At 39.6% G+C, this 19,483-nt stretch overlaps 1 protein-coding gene across 3 annotated transcripts; it reads right to left on the bottom strand.

Moving 5' to 3' along the window:
• Positions 1 to 232: 232 nt before the first annotated feature.
• On the bottom strand, positions 233 to 17,913 carry LOC121299900 (membrane cofactor protein-like). Of its 3 annotated transcripts, XR_005947478.1 has the most exons (10): positions 17,421 to 17,911; positions 15,712 to 15,903; positions 15,050 to 15,149; positions 14,576 to 14,649; positions 13,740 to 13,919; positions 13,150 to 13,335; positions 12,504 to 12,563; positions 11,599 to 11,646; positions 2,775 to 2,929; positions 233 to 831 (listed from the first exon to the last, which is right to left on the bottom strand). XR_005947478.1 is itself a non-coding variant. In XM_041228121.1 (9 exons), the coding sequence occupies exons 1-9, from the start codon at positions 17,506 to 17,508 to the stop codon at positions 788 to 790; spliced, it is 972 nt and encodes a 323-aa protein (XP_041084055.1). In that variant the 5' UTR covers positions 17,509 to 17,907; the 3' UTR covers positions 233 to 787. The 3 variants fall into 3 exon arrangements, 2 of the variants coding, with proteins under 2 accessions (XP_041084055.1, XP_041084054.1); XM_041228121.1 differs by lacking the exon at positions 2,775 to 2,929 and having other exon boundaries at positions 17,421 to 17,907; XM_041228120.1 differs by lacking the exons at positions 233 to 831; positions 2,775 to 2,929; positions 11,599 to 11,646 and adding an exon at positions 11,715 to 11,827 and having other exon boundaries at positions 17,421 to 17,913.
• Positions 17,914 to 19,483: the final 1,570 nt, after the last annotated feature.

Below are 19,483 nucleotides of genomic sequence, written 5' to 3'. Positions count from 1 at the left end.
ATACATCTCTCTGCAACCAAAAATTGAGTGCTAGTTAAGTTTTTTTTCCAGTCTATTGTTGATATTCAACAATTCTCATATTTGATGGCTAGCACAGCACACAACATCACTGTAGATTTCAGGAGGACGAAAACTCAAGTATCATCTGTCACATACTGACCCATTAGTACTCATTTAAAAGAATCATCGTGACAGAAACTAAACTGGCCAGTACAGGTTAAACAATACAGCCTTTTTTTTTTTTTTTAAACCCATTTTTATTAAATCAGTACAGAGAAAAAAAAAATTCCACAAAAGCAAAGTGATGATTCAGGGAAAGGCTAAATATGCAAGATCCCTGAGTGGAAATTTCCAATGCCCTTAGCCAGCGATTGTACCCCCCCAGTTCACAAACAGAATAAGGCACATTTGATCTGTTTGTTTGATATGAATTACGGCACAGTGGGTTAGGTTGGAGTGCGATGTATATGCATATTGGACATTGAGCTAACAGAAGAATACAATTCAATTTACAAACTCTTGCAAGAATAGGTGTTCCTATAAAAATCCAATAATTTATACAATATACATTTATTTATATACATATAATTTACGCCTTTTTTTAAGCCAAAGCTGTACGAACATTTTACAGTTCACAGGATTACAAAATCTGTTACTGCTGTACAGTCTTTATACAGTATGTAGTTAGTGGTGCACACAATTTAATTGTCAGTGAAATAAAAATAAAAATCATAGTGCCTGCACTGATGCACACCACTGGAGAGAATCCTGTTCAGCTGAACAACATTCATTTAATAAGCAGCAGCACTGCGAGGAGGAGAAGAGGATTTCCTGCAAAACACAACAAACACAGACAGACATTAACACACTTTCAATGTACAATACAGTTGCATACTCTAGTGGAAAATGTATCAAAGTTCAATTTCAAATAAACCTTGAATGGATATTGCACGTTCAGTTTTATTGAAATTAGACTTGCTATATTCTATTTTTTGTTTTATGTTACTCAGTACATGTATAAATACAATTGTATTAAGTTTACAAGACCAAAAGACATTTAACAAGAAGTGTGTGTGGTTGGCAAGATGAAACACACTCTGCAGCAAAACTGAGAAGTTCACTAACTTAGGAGCAAATCTTAACCCAAGACAAACGAACTGCTGTACATGAGCAATTAAAATAAACATGGTGGGGTGTGGCTCCTATAGTGATGCAACATTCATTTGTCTCTCATTTGAATCTGCATACATTAAAATGTATTTACCTGCATGGTTGTAATAGTGAACCCTCATCGTAAGTTTAGCAGCTTTCTCTACAGAGTGATGACTAGACTTACCTGCTGCAGAACAGTTAATGAAAGAAGCCCTGATATCTAAATTTACAAATTAGACACGTCTAGGACAGTAGTTCATTTGAACTATGTGTTTCAGCTACTTCAAATACAACTTTCATTGCTTTGAACGTTTCCACAGCAAATACAGAATTAGTCGACTAACCTAAACAAAAATATCACTAAATCATCTTGTTTTAAAGGCTTGAAAAAGAGTAGAGATTCTTCAGGCAAAAAAAATAACCACACGGACACACACCATTACCACACACCTTTTTAAACTCAATCTCAATCATTTTTGTGTTCCTCAGAGTCATCTTTAATAGCCAAATTAATTTAATGTTTCTGTAGTATGGTATGAGCTAGATGTTGAAAATATAAATACAAATACATATTATTGCAATTTCACAAAAACACCAACACCTGTTTCTTCCATCACAAGATCGATGATAAAGATTGTTTTTTTATTTCTAACATAAAATTTATATATATATATATATATATATATATATATATATCTACTAATATATATATATATATCTATATATAATATATATATATATATAATTATATATAATTAAATTTGGAACTTCGAGCTCTCAAGTTGAGTTGCTCAAAGACAAACGATCACACCGATCTTTGCATCACAGGTTTATTGCAGTGGTCACCAGATCTCCGGAGAACATCAGTCACTTCATCAGTAACTAGAGTATTCTACCAGGGTAAAGCATGTACACGGGTTATATAGTTTCTACATAGCATCCCTTACCCCTATCAGAACCGAGCACGCAGCAAACAATTCATTAGTCACTGCCTCTTAATTATTGCTATACCCCTTGGTTTAAATCAATCAGCACTGGCTTTGGGGCTCTATTGTCCCCTCCCTGTGCGTTTGTTATGTCCATTTCAGAAACTAGTTAATACTGGTTTTTTATGATTAAGTAAGCATTGCATATTCTTATTTAACTTCCCTATGCCCCAGACAGCTGGCCCAACCTATTTGTGTGCTGGAACATTCTGTCCTTTCCTCCTTTTTTTACTAGCTGCGCACTGATAAGTTACAAGCTGCAAACTGCAGGGGTGTTTGTTGCTTTGATATCCTTTTCGGTCCCTTCAGTCCCCCCTTATGGTCCATGACCATAGGTCAGATAGACCACAGAAGCTGGCTCTTGAGTCCACGACAGAGGTTACTAGCACTTGTCGGGGACGCCGCTCTTTAGATGCTCAGGGCGGCGTTGTAGGCAGGTGCTGTAGGTCTCGGGGGTGTATTGATCCTGCAGGTGTCTCCTTTCTCATTGTATTGTGTGCATATTCCGCCTCATTCTCCAGAACAAGAGGAGCACGATCAGCAGGCATATGAGGGATCCTAGGGAAGCAATCCTACCTGAGATGTTCCACCACCCAAACCAATCAGGTCCGCCCTGGCCGAACTCCCAGTCCTTACCTGATGTCCGGGACAGACTGATCTTAGCGAAGTCAGTAGCCATATTGCCGTGGACCTCGGCCAGCACCGCTTTGTGCTGGATTTCAGTTAAAGCTGCAGTGATTTTATAAGGGTCTGTGGTCTATTGTGTGTAGGAACGCTTGAGCCTGCTGGTCCTGGTAGGGGGTAAGGGATGGATTACATGGCTGCCTAAGGTTACAGTATGATTTACATATAAGCAGTAGCTGGTGTTAGTGGCACAGAGGCGGGTACCCATTGATAGGTTAGTCAAGTTCATTCGAGCATTACACGTACATATACAACATTCATTACTAAGTATGCTTCCATTACCCACCCATCCCACATTATTCAAGGTATAGACATGGTTTCCCTCTGGCATCCCCAACGCTTGTACCCGGCGCAACGCCTGGCGTTGGATCGGTGTCCCGGAGGGGATCATAATTTGGTAAGTAACATTAGAGGTATGTCTGGAGTCTCGGGTTGGGTGGGCGAGTACAGCATCCCATATGTCAGCTGCCCATTCAATCCCGAGGCCGCCTTTTTTACTCTTTAAAAGATAACCTGTGCAAAATAGGGAGCCTATTGCTTAACAGATCAGTTATAGCGCGATTAACGTGTGCCATCATGAGGGTTCCCATTCTACAACACCTTTCTTCAGTCTGAGTAATATTTACATCTGACATTATGGCGGTAATTAAATCCCCGAGAGATCTCACTACCAGTTTGTCCCATCATTTTGCCGTTTCTGGAATTGGGCATTCACATTGTTATCGTGTAGGGCATCCTTCATTTGATCTAGGAATATTTTAGTTAGAGATGGGAAACTGGAGCAGTTGGTCTGGAACAGTTTCAGCGAGTAATTACAAAGCACTGTGACTCTATGCCAGACCACATCCTCAATGAGCCCCAACGGTTCCCCCATTTCTATGAGCCCATGTGGTGAGGGGGCGAAGGTCTGGGGGCATAGGGGGGAAAAAAGGGGGATCCGATGGATCCATCGATGCCATGTTCCCTTTCCTGTGGCTGTAGTGGTCCTTATGTTACACCAGGTGTGGGTTCTGGCGATTTGGTCTAGGCATGTTTGATTGGTGGTATTTTTGTGCATGGTGTATATGCCTAGCTGCCATATCCCATATGGGTCAGTAGGAGTGTACACATGTGGGAGACTATATATGACTGAGGGTAGGGACATCGTTACAGTTTTGGTCGAGGGGATAAGGGCGTTCTTGCCCCTAAATATAGGGGAACGACCTGTGTTCCCCACCGGTCACATATGTTGTCCCCAGGGATTGATCCAATGAGCCGAGACAAAACATTTTATGGTTATACATTTGTTCCAGATGAACCCTCTGTCCGTCGAGGGGACGCCCGGAACTTCCTTAACCTATGGATAGCAAATGCGCTCACAAACAATCTGTGCTACCCGATCTCCGGGCCTGATTTCAAAGGGTCCGGTTCCAGTATTTTGGACCAAGATACCTACATTTCGGGTATAGTCTGCGTCCACGACCCCGACCCCTATGCAACGAGGGGCAACCTTGGCATAGCACCCAGGTGGTACTTTTATTTGTAAATCTGTCAAAATGAGGCTTTGACTTCCTGGAGGCAACAGGTAATCATACGCGCTATATAAATCAAGGCCAGCTGCCATCGGAGAAACCCTAGTGGGCAAGTACCCCGCAGGGGTCAATTTGGAGGACATCCGCTTCTGCGGTTAGACATGCCACCTTTTGTGGGGGTGGCTTGTGTGTCAATCGTTTTTGGTAGAGCTTTGTCTGGGTTTTGTGTACCCATTGCCCTTTCCGCAATTCCAGAGGATTGTGGGTGATAGGGGATATGAAACCACTGCCGTACTCGAAGTCAACATGTTTTTCATAATTTTCCAGTAAAGTCCACTGTCGCTCAGGGTACAACTCTACCCATCGTACTGCACTTTTAACGTGGGATCTTCAAGGATCTCCTTTTGGCTTTTAGTATGATTAGTATGTATTGTCAAAGGGGTGAACCCCACTAAATGTTCAGTAATGTCAATGGCCCAACATACGGCCCCCAAGTAGGTCTTACAGGTGGGGTACCCGTACTCGGTTGGAGTTTTCTTTTGGCTATAGTACCCCACCGGTCTTAGACGGCCGCCATCTTCTTGGCTCAGTACACAATGTATAGTGTGTGTTTTTTCTGTAATTTGGAGATGAAAATCCCTATCTGGACTGGGTATGCCTAGTGCAGGGGCCTCACTGATCTTTTGTTTCAGGTCGTTGAACCCCTGCTCCGCTTCCTCAGTCCACTCAATAGCTTCATATTTCTCGGGCGTGTCTTTTAATAGCGAATACATGGGTCCTGCTGCTACAGCATAGTCCTATATGTATTCCCTGGCATAGTTAGTGGTACCCAAAAACTGTCTTAACTCAGTAACAGTTCGAGGCTTGTATATCAAGGTGAGGGCCAGTTTCCTATCTGGACTCATAGTCTTGCTGTTATGGCTGAGAATATGTCCCAAGTACATTACCTCTTGTTATAGGGGCTGAGCCTTCTTTGGGTTGGCCTTGAACCCTTAGGGACTGGCCAAATTGGGCTGCTGGTGGGGGAGTTACACTCGACTACAATCCCTTGCATTAGTAAATCAGTAATAATGCCCTTTACTGCTGTCACTGCTTCAGGTACTGCTGTTGTGGATGATGGGCGTCTCCTATTGTGATAAGCACTCCCACTGCCTTACTGCAGCCATTGCTGTGCAGAGCCCACACTTCTGGGTACTGCTCAGTCAAGTCCTGGAGTGTGAGAGGGAAAGATGAGACGTACATTACATCTAACTCTAAAATGCTTTTCTCATGCGTTTTAGCATGATACATTTCGACTTGCGCGTTTTGTGAGCCAATTACAAATTCCACGGGTTCAGTTCTAAATGCTATTTGCGACTCTTGTTACCGGGATTGGCAGATCCGTAATGGTTATTCCAGCCCCAGTATCAACTAACATTTTACACGGGTGGCCTCCTACCTCCGCGTCAACATTCTTACATCCCCATCATCATTACCTCCCCCCTTTACTCCGACCAAGAACAGCGCACGTCACTCCCCTATCTGCGCCTGCAGCTGTCGCAACATTCTTATGTATTCACTATAATCTCCTTGCGGTTCTTCTGCCGTTTCAGACTTTCCTGTAGCCACTGACACTTTCCAACACATCACTTTTAAGTATCAATACACCCACAATTAGAGCATTGCTTAAAATCGTATTCATTCTAAAACTTGGTGTGATTTTGCAGCTGTGAGCTGTGCCTTCAACATCTACTATTAACACTTCTCTGCTGCTGGACAACTGCCCAGGCACCTTATCTGCATATTGCCTGCTCTCTGGTAACACACCCAGAATCTTATCTTGCACTGCTTCTTTGAGCTAAACTTCTAGCTTCCACTCCTATTGCATCGCCGTTGTGATCTATATTTTATTTTAATCCACTCTCTTATATCAATTCCTGAACTAAAGCTTTCCGTTCTCAAACTATGAGTCTGAGCTGCACTCGGCTATTTCATGAACACAGTTTACGTGTTCCCACTCATACTTATGTAAAAGTCACATAGTGTTAAACACCTGCCTTTTCTAAAATGTTGCTTATCTTTTGCTTAAACAAAACCAATCTAACCCAAGCAATTTATTAATAAAGTTATCCTTCTAAACTGACTTCTTACCAGTATAATTTTCCAATATGACAAGTTACTCTACTTGGTGGATTTTATTAATAGTTCGTTTTCCTTTGCACCTTAAATTTACTGACTGTTGGTGCGCTCATGGACTTTAACTAGGGTTTTATGCCAATACCCTCATCCACCCCACTTCGTGGCGGTTTGTGTAACAGGTCTTTCCTATTAACAGGTCGTCCTAACTCACAAATAGGTGAACATGTAATAGCCAGCAGACAAACATATATTACATACATATGTAACACCCAGTTCTGAGACTCCACATTATGCTCAGCTGTTGCTACTTGAAATATGACTATAGTCTTGTGTATGGTATAATCTTCACAACCATACAGTTTGCTAGCATGGGCGCCCACAAACACAACCATCCTTTACAACACACACACGAGTATCTGTCACGAAAATATTTTTAATGTTCTCGTCTAGATCCCTTATTTTGTTTCAGGTTTAGTCCCTGACTTATACTATCATTGCGTTATACATGATTTATTAATGTCTCAGTTACCACATTAATCTAGTTATCATCACCTCTCCTGTTAGAAGCGCCGTAAAAAATGTATTGTGACCAACCTAAACACATCGCATATATGCAAATAATTAGTAGATTGAATGTTTTATACTCAAACAAAATGCTATCACCCTGTTCAATTCAACAACTGAACAATCAATATACAGACTCTTGAAAATAAAACGTTGATTTAATTCTGCATTTTTAGAAACCAAATATTATTATACCTGCCATTCTCTGGCTTTCCACTCTAAATAACCCCAATCTATTTATCGCTTTTCTTCTCCCTTTGTTACCCCCATGATTTTACATCTAGGTCATGCTCTGCCTTTCGCAGTATGATTACTGCAGCATACTCTTGTCTGTCATTTCTTTGTTCTTGAAACCACCTGGTTTGTTTTTGATCAGGGCTGTCTGGTTGCCAGCCCTTCTTTAATGCTTTTTTTTTTGTTTTCAGCCCATTTCTCAGTCAAGTACTCTCATACTGCCAGCTGAGGTTTGGAGCTGGCCATTTCACTTATTCCAGAGGTGGGTACCTCCCACCTATTGAGCAATACTGTCCGAGTATGCTTCTTGGATATTCTCCATTACTTCTGCTGCTTACTCACTTATCCTGTGTCACAGAGATGCCGCCCTGTGACTAAAGCTTTCAACAGTTTTACCGTATTAACTTATGTAGTGATGCTGCCTTTTCATACAAACATTCCTACCTAGTTACACCCATGAACACACTCAATGCCCTTTTCTACTTTTTACACACTTTATACAACTTCACAACCCACAGGTTTCGGATTCCAGTTCACCCGTTATATTTTCCTATGATATGGTGTTGCTTACGCCAGACATCTTGTCACGAGTCCACACGCCAACAGGAACACAACGAACATCCTGGAATCCTGCAGACTACGCCAATTTGAAGGGTTAATTTGCTGAAGCTCTAAAGTTGCTCAAAGACAAACGATCGCACCGACCTTTGCATCAAAGTTTTACTGCAGTGGTCATCAACAACAGAGATCTCCGGAAAACATCAGTCACTTCATCAGTAACTAGAGTATTCTACCAGGGTAAAGCATGTACATGGGTTATATAGTTTCTACATAGCATCCCTTACCCCTATCAGAATCGAGCACGCAGCAAACAATTCATTAGTCACTGCCTCTTAATTATTGCTATACCCCTTGGTTTAAATCAATCAGCACTGGCTTTGGGGCTCTATTGTCCCCTCCCTGTGCGTTTGTTATGTCCATTTCAGAAACTAGTTAATACTGTTTTTTTATGATTAAGTAAGCATTGCATATTCTTATTTAACTTCCCTATGCCCTGGACATCTGGCCCAACCTATTTGTGTGCTGGAACATTCTGTCCTTTCCTCTTTTTTTTTTTTTTTTTTTTTTTTTTTTTTTTTTAGCTACACACTGATAAGTTACAAGCTGCAAACTGCGGGGGTGTTTGTTGCTTTGATATCCTTTTCGGTCCCTTCAATATATATATACACACACACATACACATATACAGTGCCTTGCAAAAATATTCAGACCCCTGACCAATTCTCTGATATTACTGAATTACAAAAGCTACATTGAAATTTCATTCTGTCTGATATTTTATTTTAAAACACTTAAACTCAAAATCAATTAATGTAAGGTGACATTGATTTTATGTTGGGAAATATTTAAGAAAAATAAAAAACTGAAATATCTTGCTTGCATAAGTATTCAACCCCCACACATTAACATTTGTTAGAGCCACCTTTCACTGCAATAACAGCTTTAAATCTTTTGGGGTAAGCATGTAACAGCTTTGCACACAGTGTCGGAGTGATTTTGGCCCATTCTTCTTGGCAGATTTGCTACAGGTTGTTCAGGTTGGTTGGACGATGCTCGTGGACCGCAATTTTCAAATAGTGCCACTTATTCTCAATGGGATTGAGATCAGGACTTTGACTGGGCCACTGTAGGACATTCACCTTTTTGTTCTTGAGCACTCCAATGTTGCTTTGGCCTTGTGCTTGGGATCATTGTCCTGCTGAAAGGTGAATTTCCTCCCAAGCTTCAGTTTTTTAGTGGACGGAAGCAGATTCTCGTAGTATTTTCCTGTATTTTGCTCCATCCATTCTTCCTTCAATTGTAACAAGATGCCCAGTCCCTGCTAATGAGAAGCATCCACACAGCATGATGCTGCCACCACCATACTTCACGGTAGGGATGGTGTGTCTTGAGGCATGGGCAGTGTTAGGTTTGCGCCACACATAGCGCTTTGAGTTTTGGCCAAAAAGCTCTATCTTGGTCTCATCTGACCACAAAACCTTTTCCCACATTGCAGCTGGGTCACTCTCATGCTTTCTGGCAAACTCTAGACGCGCTTTCAGATGGTGCTTTTTGAGTAATGGCTTCTTTCTTGCCACCCTCCCATACAGGCCAGTGTTATGCAGAGCTCTTGATATGGTTGACTGGTGCACCATTACTCCACTCCCAGCCACTGAACTCTGTAGCTCCTTCAAAGTGATTGTTGGCCTCTCTGTGGCTTCTCTCACAAGTCTCCTTCTTGTTTGAGCACTGAGTTTTGAGGGATGGCCTTTTCTTGGCAGTGCCTGGGTGGTGTGATGCAGCTTCCACTTCCTGATTATTGATCCAACTGTGCTCACTGGGATATCCAAACACTTGAATATTATTTTGTACCCTTTACCCTAATCTATGCATTTGTATTACTTTATCTCTAACTTCTGCAGAATGCTCTTTGGTCTTCATTTTCCTTCAGATTCACAGCCTTACCAATGATCCTTCATCAGTGGGGTTTTTATCCAGAAAATGTGACAGCAACTTTAATGGTTCACAGGTGGAGGCCAAAGGTAAGGTAATTGTGTCATCGTTAGGGCAATTTCTTTCATCAGTGCAAACTGGGAGCTTCCATAGTCCTGGGGTTGAATACTTATGCAAGCAAGATATTTCAGTTTTTTATTTTTCTTAAATATTTCCCCAACATAAATCCAATGTCACTTACAATAACTGATTCTGAGTTTCAGTGTTTAAAAATAAAATATCAATATACCATTTGTAATTCGGTAATATGAGAGAATTGGTCAGGGGTCTGAATACTTTTGCAAGGCACTGTGTGTATATATATATATATATATATATATATATATATATATATATATATATATATATATATATATATATATATATATATAATTGCATTGCTTTAATTGGAATGTGTACTCCGAGTGGTTCTGGGTTGTGTTGCTCCAATACAGAGTTGTCTCTCTTCTCTAAATCTGCTTTACCTGGCTTTGAGTTTATCTAGGCACTGAACAGCCTTCCTCATCCCATTCAATAACGAGTGACCATGTGACCTTTCAACTGTCCATAAACATGCAAGCGAGTGGAGCCGGCAGACAGTAGTGGCCTGGCAGAACTCACGTGCTGTGTGGTTACAGGACTTGAACAGGATGAGGGAGGCGGCTCTGTCCCAGCATTCAGCATTCTCCAGACAAGTTCAAAGCAGGGAAAGTCAGATTAAGAGAAAAACAGCAACAGAACCCATAAAACAGTAAGAGGTTGTACTGTATGAGGGTGCTTTGGTACTGTTTGGACGAAAGGCTTTTATTTTGTATTTTTGGTCTCTCCAACTTGTCTGCATTAAGGTGGAATAAGGGGTTTATCACAGATTTGAGAAGAGATAGAAATGAAGGATTTGTGTTTATGAGTTATAGTTTCATCTTTCCCAAACACTATACACAAAGCAGAGTGCGATAGGTGCATATCCAAATTCTACTTTTTTTTTCATGTTCTCCTTCAGTGTAAATCTGAACTGCTTTGTCCCAGCTGACTGGGAATTCCAAGAAAGAAAATAAATAAATAAAACTGACTGTGAACCTCTAAAGCCACTAAAAGCCAGACCCCAAATTTCCATCCCAAAGAATCAAAAAGTCATTGCCCTGCCCATGGACTTCCTTTTTGTTTTCAAATGTAGGTTGAAGTTCACTTTCAACCTACATTTGAAATCATTCAATACAACTTAAAAGGATAGCAATTTCCAGTTTTAATCTAGCTAAAGGCATAAACAGAACAAGAGGGGAGTTCAGTTGTCAGGAGCAATGTCTGTCAGATGAGGGTAAGGACCGACTCGGCACAGGGGTGCCCCGTGTCCTGACATGGACGTTCTGAGGCAAGGAGAGGTTTCAAGGCTCCAAGCCTCCAGGAGAGAAGGATGGGACACCTATCTTAGGTACCTGACCTTTGTCAAGGAGTTATCTGAATTTACAAACTGTAACACTGCTTTATATTTATATTATAAATGTGTCACTTTAGAATTGTACTAAAATAAAAAAGGTACCCTTAACTTTTTTCAATTCAATATTCTGAAGTCATTTATATAATTGGTCTCCTTATGCCCAGTGGTTTCCCACAGATTCAGAGAACTTTATTTACCGGATGAACTTTTGCAGTATTCAGCAGTATTTCATAGGTATTTAATGTTGAAGAGGTTTATAGTAACTTTGGTCAAATAAATGTTAAACAAATATAACAGGGGAGGTGGGGTCTGAACAATTGGGTATGCACACTGCATTCAAGCAAGCGACTATCAAGCACAGATTACATGTATTTATATTTACCAGAAGCAGTTGTCTTTACCGTAGTCAGTCCAGGAGCTGATGAAATTCCTGCATATTAAAGAAATCCATTAAACCTATTATCGTCTATGCGAATGATTTGCATGTATACATTCCTTGTCAAAATGAGCTTTTCACAGTAAATAAACATTCATTGTGTTGGAACAGAACGCATTACCAAGAGAGGGTGCTGGAGGCAGTTTTGTAGTTGTAGTGGTTCTAGTTGTTGGAGCTAAAATGAATTAAACAACAATTCGATTGATGCTTGACTGTTTAAATAGCGTTCAAATGGAATACATTCATATATTAAATCTCACACTGAATGTGCTTATGAACAAGTAGCCTAGCAATACAAGAAAAACAAACATCAAAACCATATTTCTGTTCACACACCGTGGTCAAAAGTGACTACTGTGCTGTACAAGTGATTGTTGGCAATCTGCTCTTCCTTACATTATTATTATTAATAAAGTTATGGGTATAATAGAAGTGGAATAGCATATCTGACAAAACAATTAGTAGCACACAACTGCAGTAAAATAGATATCGGAAATAAGAGCATTGATTATATGGACAGTAGTTTAAACAATGCGGTAGGGGGACTGTTCATTTTTACTGGGTGGCAATGTAATGTGGGGATCATGCCTGCTTGTATGGGTGAGGGGTGATCAGGGACTATTTGGTCGCTGGTCCCTTCTGTTAAGGGGATAAGAATAAGCCACACCCTCAGACGATGCCAGGAGCAGCAGGGTGGACCATGACGAAGCCATGCCCACCCGTCCCCCCCTATAGTTTATCCATGGCTGCATGCACAATTCCTACTTGTACTGTAAATGTGCAGCCTGCAATGAAAAGCTGGATCAGCAGATTTAGCGAGCGAGGGGTGTTAATAATGTTAAACACATTACCAGGAGAGGGCGCTGGAGGCACTTGTGCGCTTGTGGTGGTTATTGTTGGTGTGGTTGGAGCTAAAATAAAATAAATAAAACAAATTAGGTTGATGCTTGACTGTTTAAACAGTGTTCAATATACTAATATACTGAATGTCACACTGAATGTGCTTCTGAACAGTGTTCCTCAAACCAAGACCCAAGCTCTTCACATGAGCATGTGTTTGAAAACAAACAGTGGAACAGCTTATGGGTTAAATGTTGTGCCTGTGAAACAAGGATTGGGCTTTAGCTCATCTCTTTGGTGCAGTCTCATTCAGATCATAATCACCTTCCTCTAATGAAGATTTAGAACATATCAAAAAGGGAAAATCACCTATTTTAAGCAACGTCAAAACTAGTATTACAGATCTATAGGAAGGTGTTGTTAAAACTATATGGCAAGCACCACGTGTACAATACTCACTGATTTAATTCAGGTTTATACAAGGCTAATACTGACTTAAATAATGTAACATAGATGTTATCAATAAATACATAATTCCTATATTACCTTTAATAGGAAAAAACAGACAATAAGAGCTCTCTTGAAGGTCTGCTGGTCAGCATGATGTTTACTGTATTTCAAGTTAGTGTTTTATCTCAATGTGTGTGTGGTACTTACCTTTTTCACAAGTCGGAAGTTGAGGTTCCCAAGTTTCATTTACTCCACAGTTAACAGTGGCAGTGCCTTTAAGAATATACCCAGGATTACAAGCAAAGGTAATGGAATCCTTATATTTATAAACTGGTCCAAATCCAGCTGTCTTAATGGCATTTTCCACTTGAACAGAAGGGCAGCCTTTGTGATCTGAAATAACAAACAAGTAATGGTCAAACAGATTACAGTGAAATAGCTGTAGCACAGAGCTAGAAAATACTTAAAGCTGAACCTGCTATAGTTTGAAATTAAAGCAACATTTTCAAAGAAATTAATTAACAACCCATTATCTGCATACGCATTTTATTTGTAAACATTTCACCAAACTTACAAATACGTCTGGTATAGTGAAATCATTGTTTCAAACTGAGGTTTTCTTGGTTTGTTCTTTAATTTTTATAAGAGAGTTCATTATATTTTAGCGGGGAGTGATGTTTTATGTTTGTGAGAAGAGGTGGCAGCCGCTGGTCCACCAGAGATCAATCTACCCCTTCTAGAATGTCACATCCCTCAAATCACACAGTTACATAACTAACAAACAAAGCAATACATACCTTTACATGTTGGAGGATCACTACTGTAGTTTCCATATTTGGTGCAAACAAGCTCACTATTACCCACCAGAACCCCTTTACTACACATGTAGGTAAATGACGTGCCAAACGTGACAGTTCCCTGAGGTGGGTTTGTGATTTCACCATTTACAATCGATGGAGGGTTTGGACACTTTACACCTAAGAGAGAAAAAATAAATAAAATCTTTATTCCAAATATCAGCCTATTCAAAATCTGTGCTAAAACAACAGTTCATATCAAATGCATCTTTAATACATTGCTTCACATAATCCATAAATAAGCAGAGAGATGGATAGATAATGCATGGTATTTGCACACTTGCACTTGCACTTGGTTAGGATAAGTCTAAAAGAAGCATCCCATGTCTGCAAGGTGTGCTAATATTTTATTCTGCACCTTACAACCAAACATTGTGCAAATAATACATCTGAACTCTTTCAACATTGTTAACCTGTATGCAGGTCTGGGAAAGATAATTCCACTCAAACTGCAGACTAAATCTATGCACAGCTTTATTTATTTACAGTATATGGCACGGACACTATTCAAGAATAAAGAATAAAGTTAATTTCAATACAGGAAAAAAAATACCATTAAAAGTATTCTTACTTAACTCTACATTAAGAGAACTACTGAAGTGGGTGTTGTGTTAAATACAAGCTGGATTTCACCCCCTCAACGTGAGAGCAGACAGTACCCACTCTGACCCCTCGTGGAGTGCCTATCAGCTTGCATTGTACAGCACCTGATACAATATTCTATACATAACATTATGTATATAAAAAAGAAAATAAAAACACACAAGCCTACTTACTTTCACATATAGGAATGGCACCGTCCCAGCCAGTAGCGCGACAGTTTCTGACACCATTGCCTGCCAACTGGTATCTAAAACAAAGAAACATATATATATATATATATATATATATATATATATATATATATATATATATATATATATATATATATATATATATATATATATATATATATATATATATATATATATATATATATATATATATAGCTGCAACTATGTTATTTATTGCCAGCTTTTAAATCATTGTTACTTCCAGAAATGTAAGTAAATAGAGCCCACTGCAATTTTGCAAATCTTAAACTTTAAATTCACATATGGGCACCTGCACTGTATCACTGATGACAGGGACTTGCTTCCCCAGGACACGAACAGTAATATTATTACAGTAATAATACATCTCATTACTGGATTATATGCACATACTACCCCAACCTTAACAATCCTGAGCATCAACCACAACATACTTACCCTTCATTACAAACAGCATAAGCCTTGTCTCCAAAAAGAACACCCTCATCAGTATTAAAGTGTCCATTAAGTATCTCTCCTGGATTTCCACATGATCGGCCTGAAAGAAAGAATACAATAAAAATCTGAAATGAGTATTTTACACGACAGCATGACGGTGCACTTTCAATTGAAGTTTCCATCCCTGATAAAATAACATTATCTAAAAGCTTCTGAAAAACAGTAGTTTAACTGTTCCCTACATTTCATACAAATGTGTATTTTTTATTAGTATTTAGCAACACCTGCACCTTCGTACTGTATCTCCATACTTATAAACACTTCGACTAAACCAAATTCCTGATTTATTTTATTAAAAAATGTCCACTTGTATTAAATATCAATGAGACAAACAGCATTGTTTAAGAGAACAAACCCCTCTTGCAGACAGCACACTCTTAGTAAAAATAACCTTTAGTGGGTGAATAAAAAGGTCAAACAGCCAGTCAGTTAATAGCTACTTTTTCAAAGGCAATCTAAAACAGAATTTAATAGTTTTGTTTTTGTTTTTCTTTTTGTTTTGTTTTTTTAAATGTGTCCATCCCCACCAACAAATTAGTGCTGAAGTAGTCTAGCAATACAATAACAGACACCATTAAAACAAATACCAAAATCATACTTACGTTCACACACCAAGGTCAGAGGTGACCACTGTGAACTGGTACAAGTGATTTTTGGAGATCCACCGTTCGGTACATACCCACTCTGACATGTATAAGTGATTTTAAACCCCTCTACAAAGTCAGGTGGTCCTTGAGTTTGATGTTCTTCTTTCAGTACGGCATTGGGATAATCTGGAGGGTAGTCACATTCTCCTAAAAAGAGCAAGCAATCCAGTTTAGCGATTTCACCACTACAACTTGTCTATTTTTCTTTGAAGTTGCTGTGATAAACAATGCAAGGGATCTTAGTTGCTATCTGCCTTGCACTTCCGGTGTCATTCACCCTGAGGGTACGTACTGTACGTGTAAAAACACAAGCATGATAAACGCATGTATGAAAAATGGACTGGCACCTCCTTTAGCCTATATCCCGCAGATACAGATTTCAGTGGCACACACATTGCCACTGTGCAGCCACAACTGTAGAAAACCATTAGATGGCGCCAAGTATCATAACAGTGTTTCCCCTGAATGCAGAGTAATGCACAAACCCACATGAATGAAACGGTTCAATGAAAATGAAAGCTGTACAGTCTCACACTAGCAGTGGAATAGGGTGGCACAGCCCGGGATTGGGGTAGAACTGGAGATCTGGTGTGTATCAAGAAATTAGGAGTCAGACAGTCAGAAGAGTTAGAAGAGGTGGCAGACTGCCAGACAGCAGCGTAGAGGCCTGTCAATGATAGCTGCATACCCCCCCCCATACCATCTGTGATCATTATAATAACTGTACATGGGTAGACGACACATACAACTGATAAAAAAAAAGCTTACATTTGGCATTTTATTGACCCATTGTCCATATGGGGGTTGCTTTATAAAATGAAATTCTGCTTCCATTTATAAAAATGGGGCCCTCAAAAATGGGTATACTGCAGTTACCCGAGCAACGTTTAAAAATGACGTTGTCTATATATAACTGAACATCGAAACAAAACACGACATTCTAGCGGTCTCTCAATCTTAACGCAATATTACGTTTTTTTTTTTTGTAAGTATAGCAGTAATCTGCCCCGTCTTTAAAAACAATGTAGACCTATACCGTTTCAGCAAGGGACGTTTTCATTCCCGCACCCTTTGAAGAAAAAATAAAACAATCTGCCTTAAATTAATTACAAAAAAAAAAAAACCTAGTCGCTGTTAACAGAACACAGCGTGTTACAACACGGTGTGTTTAAAAATAATTTTAAAAAGCTATTCGATTCGTATTTGGTACATTTCTAGTTCACGAGGAATTAAAGATGAATCCACAAATATCAACATACCAGCGTAGCCATAACGATGCCAGTAGATTGTTTTGTCAATAGCTGCTGTTATTATTCAAACACAGGAATGCTTCGACGTGTAGGTGCATACGGTGTGATAAGAGTGAGACACCTGCCTCACTGTGGTTTACCAAGCTGCTGTTCTGCCGTATGTTTTTTTAGCCATTTAACGGTATTTAGTTTTATTAGACAGAAATATGCCCATATAATGTGGTATTGTTTTTCAGGAACTATATTTTGCTACCTAAAGTGACTGATCTACTGCTGTGCAGTATGCTACTATTGTAAAGCATTTTTAACGAACCCGGGACCACTCGCACTAAAGCATAGCCCCGACACCGCTGTACAAGAGTCGACTCCTTCCCCGCTACAATATTGTATCGATAATATAAAATTATGACTTACCAGACACATTGACAATGAACAAGGCCAACCCCAGATATAGTGAAATCATAAAAACGTTGTCGGCACAATTTGTATTACGTCCAGGCATTTTATTATTATTATTTTTTAATTCAAGAAAAAAACTGCGTCAATAAGTTCTCGACTAATATTCCTTGGTTCGGTGATTCGCCTGGTTGTGGTTGTAGCTCTGCCTTGAAAATGCAGACTTTATTAAACACAATGCCCTTGTCCTTTTAAGTCCTTCTTTTCGTACCTGTGAAATTCCAGTACAAAATGAAAAGAGATGGGGGAAAAAAATCACTAGAGTACGTTGCGTTGTAAATTAAATGATTATTACAGAGAATATAAATTCGTTGGCGTTGTCCTTAAGACAACGCTTTCTAAAGTACAAACTCGGCTTCTGAGCAGTAGGAAGATTTTCTTATGTTTTCTTATTCTTCCTTACTGCCTCCGTCCATTCATCAATAGCAAGCAATTGGACTGTCCTTATAAAGGTAGCTCCAAATGTTCCTGTCAGGACACACCACTCTGATTGGTTATCAAATGATTGTTAATAAAACAATGAATAATCCTCTCCCAGCACCGAAACCCTAAACCTGTTTGGCAGCGAATAGGCGTTTTTGTTACTTTAAAAAAAAGTGACCGGAGGAGCTGACTTCCTCAGTTGTCCCGACAAAAACATTTCGTGGTACCTTTGCAGCCACTCCAGCAAGGGGCAGGGTTACATAAGGACGTACACACAGACGAAGTGTTTAAGTAAGGGTGCAGTACAGTCGTTTACTCCTGTGTTTTTAAATCTATAGTGGAGTGTTTAAAAAAAACTCTTTTAGACTGTATTTATGGTATATACAACAGTAAGCATCCCGCACTGAAGCCTGTGTGCCTCAACAACCCTTGCTTGAGGAAGGTTTTCAAAAGCAATATTTACTGAAACATCCATCCATTAACAGTTTAATTCTTTACTGGGTTGTGATGAGCCTAACCCAGCAGACACAGGGTACGAAGCAGGGCTATGCCAGTAAATTACACCACTACTTTTTATCATACATTCATGCGTCATTACCTGTTGGGTTGCTTGTGGATTTCTCAAGAGATAATGGAGCTGGTATGCCTTCGTGGTATTACAGGCTTAGCGTGGGACCTTGGAGGTCCTCCAAATTCCACTTTGGAAACTTTGATGTTTCTTCAACGCAACTCCTAGCTAGACCCTTCTTCAAAATACAGAATGTGGTATTCATTTCAAATAAAACAAGGAAGGGTAAACAGAGATTGTGTTTTGTTCGAAGTCACCAACTTCAGGGCAGCGCCTTCCTGGCATACACTGCTTGGCATGGAGCCCTGAAAATGTAAAGGTGCAGTGGCCCCCCCCCAGTTTAAAAGATGTCGCAATAGTGCAAAATAAACAAACAAAATAAACAAAGCAAGACAACCTTTTAATGCAATGGGATCCAAAACATTCAAAAGCAGAATGGGGTTTGATAGTGATATTCTTCTCCAATCACATGATAACCTCCTGCTGCTGCAAGCAGAAAACTGTGTGCATGACCAGGGTAAGCTATAGAACCTAGCCGCGCATGATTCATCCTGATGTAAAGCACAGAACTTAACTGCAGTACATCGTGGCAGCCTCTATCAGACTGGCAGGACTCGAGCTTTATTACACACTGATAAGAAACCCATGGTGTTGACTATTCCAAAGCAGAATGATGCATTAAACAATCCTTCTTGTTGTTACTGGCTACATTGCAGTAAACAGGTCCAAAGTCAACAGCTTTATTGGGTCAGGGCTTAGGTGTTGACATTTAATTGTCCCATCATGCAACGTCTTGTAATATCAATTGATTTGTTATAAAGCTGCTTACAGTATGTTCTGACAAGCTACACATCACATGTAGCCTGACAGGATAACTGAGATTAGCCATTTTTTCAGTGAATAATAAAAAAAAAAATGTGATTGTGTAACTCCATTGATTACTTTCCCAGGCTCTCACAGCAACATGTCATAGCCATGTTACAATGTTTAGATACAGTGGAATAGCATTCTTATAAAAAAAAGGGATGGT

The sequence above is a fragment of the Polyodon spathula genome, chromosome 25 (assembly GCF_017654505.1).
Source record: "Polyodon spathula isolate WHYD16114869_AA chromosome 25, ASM1765450v1, whole genome shotgun sequence".
NCBI classification, from domain to species: Eukaryota; Metazoa; Chordata; class Actinopteri; order Acipenseriformes; family Polyodontidae; genus Polyodon; species Polyodon spathula.
Note: the sequence above shows the minus strand (reverse complement) of the source record. Positions and strands in the feature narration are given on the sequence as shown.

Excerpts from the sequence above, each read along its gene's own strand:
- LOC121299900 (XM_041228120.1), bottom strand. The coding sequence starts at position 17,508 with ATGCCTGGACGTAATACAAATTGTGCCGACAACGTTTTTATGATTTCA. Across the intron at positions 15,904-17,420 it reads GTTCATTGTCAATGTGTCTG|GAGAATGTGACTACCCTCCA; the intron begins GTAAGTCATAAT and ends TGCTCTTTTTAG. Across the intron at positions 12,564-13,149 it reads ACTTCCGACTTGTGAAAAAG|CTCCAACCACACCAACAATA; the intron begins GTAAGTACCACA and ends ATTTTATTTTAG.